We start from the raw sequence: 9,468 nt of genomic DNA, 5'->3' as shown, positions 1-9,468 counted from the left end.
AAACTCTTAATGGAAATCCTAAAAATCTCAATAAATGAGTGAAAACTCTGGTAGTGTGGTAGTTAGGAGTTGTTTGTCGTCTCCGAGTCACCATCAAAGCGCTTATGCCTACTACGTTCCATCAATGGCCAACTTTTGACCTTCGCCCTTCAATTACCAAATCTGTACCCCAAAAATATATTTCACTTCCACAAGCCTCTTCATATTATTATTATTTTTATTTCTATTTGTATTGAAATGGATCTTTTCCTGCTCTGTTCCCACCAATCCATTCAATCTAGGGTTTTGCGCTTTGAATCTTTTAGGGCTTTGCATTCTGCTTCTTCTATCCGGAACTGCTCGGGACGCAGGTTAGGGTTTTGAATTTACTCGTTTTGTGGTTGTTAATTCCTTTGCTTCCTATGATTCTTATATTTTTGTTGTGTTTGATTTGTTTATCGTGTTTGGTTGTTCGGAAAAGATAACAAAATGTGGAACAAAGGCAAAAAATTTAACCAGTTTTTAGCATTTTTTTTTTTATTGTAGCAAAATCTGTAATAATTTTAGGTTGATTATTTTACTTTTTGTTGTAGGTGGGAGGTATGGGGTTGAAGAAGGGGTGGGTTTAAGGCTTATGTGTCTGGAACTGTCGCAGGTTGTTTATTTTATCTTTTTGTTGTTGGTGGGAGGTATGGGGTTGAAGAAGAGATGGGTTTAAGGCTTAGTTGCCTGGCACTGTAGCAATGGGTCTTAACTGTTTTGGTGCATTTGAATGGTGTAAAGGGAAGAAGAGTCTCAGGGAGCCAGAGGCAGAAGGTATGAGGATGAATATGGAATGAGTTTGTTTGATCAGTAAATTTTATATTGATGGATTATTTGTTGAAATTGCACTCTTAGTGAATTGTGGATTTGATGGTAGTACCATCCAGCATTTTTTTCCATTTGGCCTTTCAGCATTTCCTGGAGGATGCAGGACTATAATTTCCCTTTTGAGAAATTAAAGGATTGAACCTCTGTGCAAATGGTGTCAACGCCTTCTTGCTTGTCCATATGTAACCCTAATAACTCATATAGCTATCACGCCCTCTCCTCCTGCCAAAGCCTTTTATGAAAGTATTTCCATTGATTGATCTATAGAAGATGCCACCACGAATACTCTATTTTGGGATTATCTCACCTGCTGTAGGCATTCACACCTAAAAAGATCTCTAGACAACCTGCTGTTAGGCCCTCATAAAGTTGTTTGTGGGTGTTAATTAGAAACACTAATGCTAGATGAGCCTAAGGATGTTAAAACTTAAGCGATTCAGGATAAAAATGGACAGCTGTATGCTGGTCAAAACAGGTTTGACACGTTCACAAGCTCATTATGGTTGAACCTGTTATATGGTGCAATTCAGATTGGCCTGAGTCAAACTGATGTAAGCCCAAAACACAAGTTCTGGGCCTTGAATCATACAGCCTGAACACAACCAATTGCACAGGATGATTTTGACTGGGTTTGTGTCATCCCATATTTACCTGGAATAGTTAAATAGCATAATTAATATTTTACTTTCCAAATTGTGAACTCCAATGCAAGATCTTGGTTCTGGTAGACCTTGTAATTTTTTTACTCTAAAATATAAAAATAGTGTAGGATATTTGAAAATGCATTTATCACTGAATTTCAAGTCAGGCCAGGTGTCAGGCTAAGAAAGCTCTACCTGAGCTTGACTTTAGGCTGCAATTTGTGCTCAATTTTTGTGGACCAAACTGCCTTAAGTTTATACTAGCACAACAAATTTTTTTCTGTACCTATATGTCAACCTTTAAAAAAATTTCATTTTTTTGCCTACCATTAAAATTTTTCATTTATGCAGACCAAACTATAGAATCTGTAGACAACCTTTGGTTTGTGTTTAATCTGGAAAGCATGGACAAAGTTAAATCCTTAGAACTTCATGCAGAAAATAATGCCCAGCTCAAAATATTTTATAAATATTTGTTCTCTTGAGAATTTTTCCAGTTAATTCTAAGTTGTTTTGATGTTCTAGTTGAAAGATTTATTAGTCTTGCTTGTCTTATTCACAAATTAACCTTAAATGATCTTTACATGTTTGTCCGTTGTTTATGTGTCTGTATGGTTAGAGATTGCTACAAACAATGTGAGGCTCTTCTCTTATAATTCACTGAGATCAGCTACAAATAACTTCCATCCATCAAGCAGAGTAGGTGGAGGTGGTTTCGGAGTTGTGTATAGGGTGAGATAACTAATCCTCATATTATTCAAATTATCTTTATATCTCCTAAGGTTAATCCTTATGTTATTCAAATTATCTTTATAGCTGCTAAGGTGTCTCCTTCTCTGTGTGTGATTGTCTGGTTCCTCCTTTGATAGGGGTGGGTATGTATGCATGTGTGGGAAGATGGTTCTTTTTGGTATTTAGTACTCACTCACTTTGTTACAGGGCGTTTTAAGGGATGGTACTCAAGTTGCTATCAAGTGTCTTTCTGCTGAATCTAAACAAGGAACACAAGAATTCTTAACAGAGATTAACATGATATCAAATATCCGACATCCCAACCTTGTTGAACTCATTGGGTGTTGCATTGAAGGCAGTAATCGGATATTGGTGTATGAATATCTGGAGAACAATAGCATTGCAAGCATAATACTTGGTAATCATCAGCATATGGGTGCTTTATGTGAAAGTGGCTCATATGTCAACTTGAATGAATTTACAACTTTACATAGAATATAACTTTTTGAATTTGAGTTGTCAGAGATTGTGCCTAGTTGTGCCAATTTTTTCCTCCTATCCTCTCAACTTTCACTGCCTGATTTGGCTTAGACAATGCTGTAATATTTAATTTTTATTTTATTGGATATGACAAACAAAGTGACATGGCCAAATCATAGCATATTGAGGCCCTCTTCGGATTGGCTTCTGAGAAGCTATAAGCACTTTTTTAAGCTGAATAAGGGGACTTGTTTGGTTAATTTTGTTGAAAGAGATTATAACTTAAAAAAGGCTTAATATGAAGACTAAGAAAATGGTACTTCTTGTAGAAGCTTTATTTCGACTTATGCAATAAGCTATTTCATATTTAATAAAACTTTTATGATACCAATATTACCTTTTAAAAATGATAACTTTAATTTCAACTTCAATTTTTAGCTAAAGCAAAAAAAAAAAAAAAAAAAATGTGGCTTTAAAGTGAAGTTATAAGCTTTATTTTCTATTAAAGTCATTTATATTTAAGGGATTTGTCCAAAGCATCAAGTGTTTTTTTTTTTTTTGTTTTTTTATAGGTAAATTTTTCTTGGAACCTCCCACAAACCCTCCCCATCCCTTTACCACATGAGCAAAGCATGAGTTGATTCATTCAAGATGGTCTTTATTTTAATCTTATGAATTAAGGTTGTATGTTATTAGTGTTCAGTTTTCAGGCTGTGTTAAGTTCCAACATCGATTCTTTCAGGTTCAAAAGGTAAACATGTGATTCTGGATTGGCCTACAAGAGTTTCTATCTGCATGGGTACAGCCTCTGGTCTTGCATATCTTCATGAGGAAGCTGAACCACATATTGTCCACAGAGATATTAAGGCTAGTAATGTACTTCTTGATGGAAGCTTTCTTCCTAAAATTGGAGATTTTGGTTTGGCAAAACTTTTCCCGGACAATGTCACTCATGTTAGCACTCGAGTAGCAGGGACAGTGTAAGCATTGCTTTTGATTGTTTTTCTTCCTATCTGGTGGACCATCTGATCTAAGTAGGATTATCATGTTATCATCTGGAACTTTGAGTTATTAGAAAGTCTGGTTGAGTAAGATTTTCCTGGAACCAAGATTAGTTTGATTCTGAAAATTATTTAGAAATTAACTGCTAGGTAGTACTAGCAAATTTGTCAGCCTTCTGATAATGTAGAAGATGTTATAGAAAGGGAACATTGGTACCCATTCTCTATTTCCAAAAATTGGAAGGTGTCATTTGATGGGGCCATCAGTGGGTTCCTCATTTAACAAGAATTGGTTCTTTGAATTGGTAGACTCATCCAATCTTCCCACTCATTTATTTTGGCCAAATATGGAGTACGAACTACAAATGCTAGAGGTTTGGAGATTTAATCATCAATCTAGAGTGTTAGGCCAATTTGTCATAGAAGCGTAGCTTGGTCTGCTTGTTGACATGGGCATATTGCTTCTTTTTTTTTATATTGCTATTTGCTGGTAAGATGAATTTGTGGGTTAATTATTCGAAATTAATTTTGGTTACCTCAAAGCTTAAATTTGGTTTACTTGCTTCTTGAGGTAGGTAAACTAAGTTGACAAACACATGCATTTCTTACATTGCAAGAGAATGAGCTTAAATTTGTAAGTGTGTTGGTTGTCCCAAATTTTGTACAAGATGTCCAACCCTCTTCTTACCTGCGTTCGGATTGACTTGAAAACTTTTTGCCCTTCCTAGCATCAAATCCCCAGTGGTTAGCCAGTGCTGTGCTTTTCTGGGAAACAGAATGATAGGCTGTGTATCAAGTCGGCTGCTAGTTTTGATGTTTAATCAAATTGCACATGGACCTACACTAATAACAGAATCATGTAAATGTGGAACCAGTTGTAATTAGTATTTGCAGCATTAAATGTTCTGTTTCACTTCAATGGATATTATGCTGTAAAATGTTATGACACTCTCTCTCTCTTCTTCTTCTTCTTCTTTTTTTTTTTTTTTTTTTTTGTCTTTCTTTTTGGCATTCATTTTTTCTGTTTCCTCATTACATCTCATTATTCATCTGATTTATGTCTTCAGGGGATATCTGGCCCCAGAGTATGCCTTGTTGGGACAGCTTACTAAAAAGGCAGATGTATACAGTTTTGGGGTGCTTATGCTTGAAATAATTAGTGGCAGAAGTAGTAGTAAAGCAGCATTTGGAGAGGAACTATTGGTTCTGGTAGAATGGGTAAATTTTTCAAGCTTGATTCCTCAATTTCACTAAACTTTTGTCAGAGAAGTATACTATCCTTTTTGATTGCTGAGAAGATATTGAAAATAAATGAGAACTCTGAAATTGGGCTGGTGCTGCTTTTATAGGTTTCCAAATTTTCTTCTCTCTTCATGCTACTCTGCAATGAAATAGATGTTTCTTGTAGTTTCTTTTCATTTTAATTAAGATGCATGTTGCATTTTGCACTGTTCTCTCTTAAGAAATGTGGCAGCAGCCATTGGGCTGTACCCAAGGTGAGTATTCTTGACCAGGCTGGATGTGTTGGGCAGACGTTATTGAAATCCAAACTAGCTGTACCTTAGGAGAGTATTCTTGCCTAGGCTGGTTGAGTTGGGCGCACATTATTAAAATCCAAACTAGCAGTGTAAGCTTAGGCCTCCTATATGACTATTTGGTTTAGCTACTCTCCAAACTCTCTGCTGAACTCCATCCTATTTGCTCAATTGTCCAGTAATTTTGGTCATGTCAACAGAAGACATACCAGGTAAGCATTGGAAAATGATCCAGAAACCAACAAAATTTATGCAATCTCAGCATCTAAAAAATAATAGGATCTCCATCTGGTGAATGCCAATGGGCAGGTTGTGGAAGAGGACAGCTCCTGTCCTTGGCTGTTAAAATCTATGGGTGGAGAAATTCCAAAAGGAAATTGGGATCAAATTTCTAATAGGAAAAATTAAAATGTAACCTACTTGGGCTTGGTTGGTAGTCTATAGATGTTGTCTAGTTACACCTCCAAAGGGAGCTGGAAACCTAAATTGGTATCTGTTGGTTTTTGTTCGTGTTTCCTTCCTGACTGATGCAAGAATTTGGGTGTACTGTTCCTGCAAAATGTGTACCATGATTTGTGTGTTTATGAGTTGATCTCTTTGTATGTGCTGATTGAAATGTGAATAACAGACATGGAAGCTGAAGGAAGAAGAAAGACTTCTGGAAATTGTTGATCCAGAACTGACTGATTATCCAGAGGACGAGATGATGCGCTTCATTAAGGTTGCGCTTTTTTGCACTCAAGCTGCTTCACACCAAAGACCCAACATGAAGCTAGTGGTGGATATGCTGTCCAAGGATGTTATTCTCAATGAGAAGGTACTAACACGGCCAGGGGTGTACAAGGGCCGGCCAACTCATCATGTGGAAAGTAGTCCACAGGAGTCATCATCTTCTCAGGGAAATAAAGGCAAGCAATCAATAAATCCTTCTGTGTCTTCAACCAGTTTAGGCAGCCAGAGTGTGACGCAAATGCTTCCCAGGTGACCAAGTGTTTCATATAGCCCATTGTTTTTATTAATGGTTTAACAGCATCCTATTTATTGTACTTTTATGGAAGCCTGTAACATGTATTTGTTTGATAGTGGGCCTTTTTCCACTTATGCTTTAGAAATGTATACGAATGAAAGCAGAAACTGTGTCTCTGTTGCTCATGTTTTTACATATATAACTGGTCATCAATTTCTTACTCGAAGATTCAAAAATTCTTATATCCAATCGTTTCTCATTCTCTTTTAGTGGGTCAAGTCCAATACACGGTTGCAGATTTCTTCTTCGATCAGAAACTTCCCTTGAGAGGAGGTTGAAGCAAGACCAATCTACAAAAGGAAACAGAGAGAAAATTAGATAAAAAATTATAAAATAAAAAAGATACTGAGCCAACGTGAGAGGAGGTTGAAGCAAAACCATCTTCACATGGAGGCAGCATGATAAGAGATACCAAGCCAACAGAATCCATACAAAAGGAACAGACACCTTTTCTACATGGAAAAACTGCTGGAAGCCTAAGCTGAGCCATCAAATTTTGGACAGCTGTATTTGGCAAATAATGTTTTTTGACATAGAGAGAAGCAGATTCACCAAACTGCAACTGCACTCTAAAACAGAAGCTAAAGCCTCGCCTTGCACTGCATGAGCAGTTTTAGCTTCTTGTCGGACTGGTTGAGGTGGTGGTGAGGAGGTGGATTATGTCCCTTGAGATGTCTGTTGGCTTCCCGGGCTTGGGCCCCTGAATAACGATGACAGAAGGCTTCTTCTCGTTGTCGTTTCTCCTTCTTTTCTCAGTGGCCGGCACTTCATTGGAGCTCAGCTCCATAATTGCCCTCCAGTAATTCTTCTCAGCTTCAGCATGGAACATGTCCTGGTTCGCTTCAAATAACTGACAGATATCTCATAAGTCATAACTAACTAAAGTCGTTAATTAGAGAGCATGAACTCCGTTTATATACTGTTGAATGGATTAGAAAGTTCAAAGTTGATCAAGCCCCCCATCATCAATGATCAAACAGAGACTTTGCGTCTTTCACTTTCACCTGTTCCCTGTCGGTGGCTTTGTTGGTTTCACAAGCTATCTGCCGCCTCCTGTAAAGCTGGACTTTGTATTCATCTGCTTCCTTTATTATTTCTTCCAACATCTCTAGTTCTTATCTCCTGCTCCATTCCATTCGCTTGCGTTATTTATCCATTAAACATCATCACTATATGATAATATGTTTGACAGTGATTTTAAAAAGTGTTTTTAATATTTTTTATACTTAAAATTTTTTATTTTTCAAGTATAAAAAAGACTGAAAACATTTTTTAAAATCACTAACAAACACATTCTAAAAGTCGATTTGACAGGACCCTTATAAAACACTTCTAACATAAAAAATATAAGCGAGAGGAAAATTGCGCATTTAAAAAAAAAAAACACTTTTAAATTTTCAAAAATCACTTATAACATTTAGAAAAACCATTTGACATTTTAAAATTATTAAAAAAACACTTCAAATAAAAATATTATCACAAAATTGTCATCCACCGCAACCTTATGACTATTTATGACATCATTCATGAACAATGTTAAAAATTGCATGATGTTGATAACCATAAGGCCATATTTTTATAATAAAAAATATAAAAAATAATTACTTTCAAGTCTTAAATCTTTAATCTTCTATTCTCACTTTTACTCCATCAAAGAAAAAAGTAAGCGGGGAGAAGGATTTTTGAAAAATAAAAAGTTAGGATTCACTCTTTTCCAAATTAAAAATTCAAAAATTAATGAATTAATTTTAATACCAAACTTATATTTTAATAGTAAATTTTAAAACGCATTATATAGAAACAATAGTAAGTTATAATTTTTTTTTCTAATATTTTATTAATAATCAAGCATAATTAAAAACTCTAATTATTGTCTGTTACTAAATTTTTAACCAATTGCATCATTAATCATTACAAAAATTTTATTATGATAATAAATTTTGATATTTAGGAATAATTGAGAATATATTAAATTACTTCTTTTTCAAATAAAAATAAAATAAATATAATAATTAATTTTATAAATATTTTTTCACATACAAAAATAAATAGACTTAACATTTAACAATTTTATTCTGGCTTAAAATCAAATTCAGTTACATTACTCTTTTTAAAAAGGCTTACTTAAATTCGCTATAAATAATATCCATGGGTTAATAAATCATCTATGATTTATTTCTTGTGTAGCATTTAAGTTTTATAAAATAAAAAATTTTACTTATGTAATACTTTGATTTTATAAATAAATATTATAAATATAAATTTTCAATATATTTTAATTTTTTATATTTAAAAAATAAAAATTTAATCATACTTTAAAATATATTTATTTTATTATATCCTAGTTCCTAACTCAATTTTCTCTTTCTTTCTCTCAAAATTTTTAGCTTCCCTTGTGAGATAGGTGGACTTCTTTTATTGACTCAAGTTTGTCTCAACAAAAATCAATCTTTTTTTTTTAATCTAAAAAATATTTTTTAAAAAACTATTTCTGAATTTAGTACATCTTTTGAAATATCATTAGACAGTAGAAATAACTTCACATTAAATAATAAAATTATAATTTTTTAAAATAAATTTTATTTTATAAAAAAGTAACTTTTATTTAATTTCCCTAATTTAATTTTTTTAAAGTCCCCTCACGTTCCTCCCATGGTTGTCACACAACAGTCCTTAGCCTATCATCGTCTTGCCCCTTTGTATAAGAAACGTTTATAATAGTAAAATCAATTTTGACTCTTTTAACCTAAATTAATAAAAGAATACAATTTTTACACAATTTCATTCATTTTCATTATAATATATGAACTTTTTTAAGATAATGACTTATATTTTATTGAAAATTCAAAATTGTTGTTCATTCCACCATATTATAATAAGTAAGTCTAAAAAGGTTTGTTAAAGATAAGTTATTTTTTTAGTAAGATAAATTTGTATTATAAATTTTAAAATTGAGTTAAAATATCTTTAATTAATTTTTGATAACTTTGAGATTTTATTTTTAAGAAAATTATTTTCTTAATTAATTTTTTTAAAGTCAATATTTTATATTTTAAGAAATTTATTATTTTTAATTAATTTTTAGAATGTTGATAAAATTCATTTTTTAATCCTTGATTTTCTTAAACATACATATACCGAAGTATGCATATACCTCACCTAAATATGCTTTTGAATTGGATGTTGAAACATATCATAACCAA

General features: G+C 33.3%; 2 protein-coding genes across 2 annotated transcripts; one reads left to right on the top strand and one right to left on the bottom strand.

The window, feature by feature from the left end:
• Positions 1–572: 572 nt before the first annotated feature.
• LOC100266670 (putative serine/threonine-protein kinase) lies at positions 573–6,454 on the top strand. The gene is made up of 6 exons (XM_002274621.5): positions 573–795; positions 2,110–2,222; positions 2,430–2,640; positions 3,445–3,682; positions 4,771–4,921; positions 5,867–6,454. The coding sequence occupies exons 1-6, from the start codon at positions 723–725 to the stop codon at positions 6,221–6,223; spliced, it is 1,143 nt and encodes a 380-aa protein (XP_002274657.1). The 5' UTR covers positions 573–722; the 3' UTR covers positions 6,224–6,454.
• A 424-nt stretch (positions 6,455–6,878) lies between these two features.
• On the bottom strand, positions 6,879–7,371 carry LOC104880186 (clathrin light chain 2-like). Its single transcript, XM_059739366.1, has 2 exons — positions 7,270–7,371; positions 6,879–7,115 (listed from the first exon to the last, which is right to left on the bottom strand). Exons 1-2 carry the CDS (start codon positions 7,369–7,371, stop codon positions 6,879–6,881), a joined length of 339 nt encoding a protein of 112 aa, XP_059595349.1.
• Positions 7,372–9,468: the final 2,097 nt, after the last annotated feature.

The sequence above is a fragment of the Vitis vinifera genome, chromosome 8, assembly GCF_030704535.1.
Source record: "Vitis vinifera cultivar Pinot Noir 40024 chromosome 8, ASM3070453v1".
Lineage (NCBI taxonomy): Eukaryota > Viridiplantae > Streptophyta > Magnoliopsida > Vitales > Vitaceae > Vitis > Vitis vinifera.
This window is presented reverse-complemented; position numbering and strand designations above follow the sequence as displayed.

What these genes read in the sequence shown, in the direction of transcription:
- LOC100266670 (XM_002274621.5), top strand. Translation starts at nt 723, where the DNA reads ATGGGTCTTAACTGTTTTGGTGCATTTGAATGGTGTAAAGGGAAGAAG. An exon ending in GTTTCGGAGTTGTGTATAGG is followed by an intron (nt 2,223 to 2,429) that starts GTGAGATAACTA and finishes ACTTTGTTACAG; the next exon opens with GGCGTTTTAAGGGATGGTAC. An exon ending in ACTCGAGTAGCAGGGACAGT is followed by an intron (nt 3,683 to 4,770) that starts GTAAGCATTGCT and finishes TTATGTCTTCAG; the next exon opens with GGGATATCTGGCCCCAGAGT.
- LOC104880186 (XM_059739366.1), bottom strand. Translation starts at nt 7,371, where the DNA reads ATGTTGGAAGAAATAATAAAGGAAGCAGATGAATACAAAGTCCAGCTT. An exon ending in AAGCCACCGACAGGGAACAG is followed by an intron (nt 7,116 to 7,269) that starts GTGAAAGTGAAA and finishes GATATCTGTCAG; the next exon opens with TTATTTGAAGCGAACCAGGA.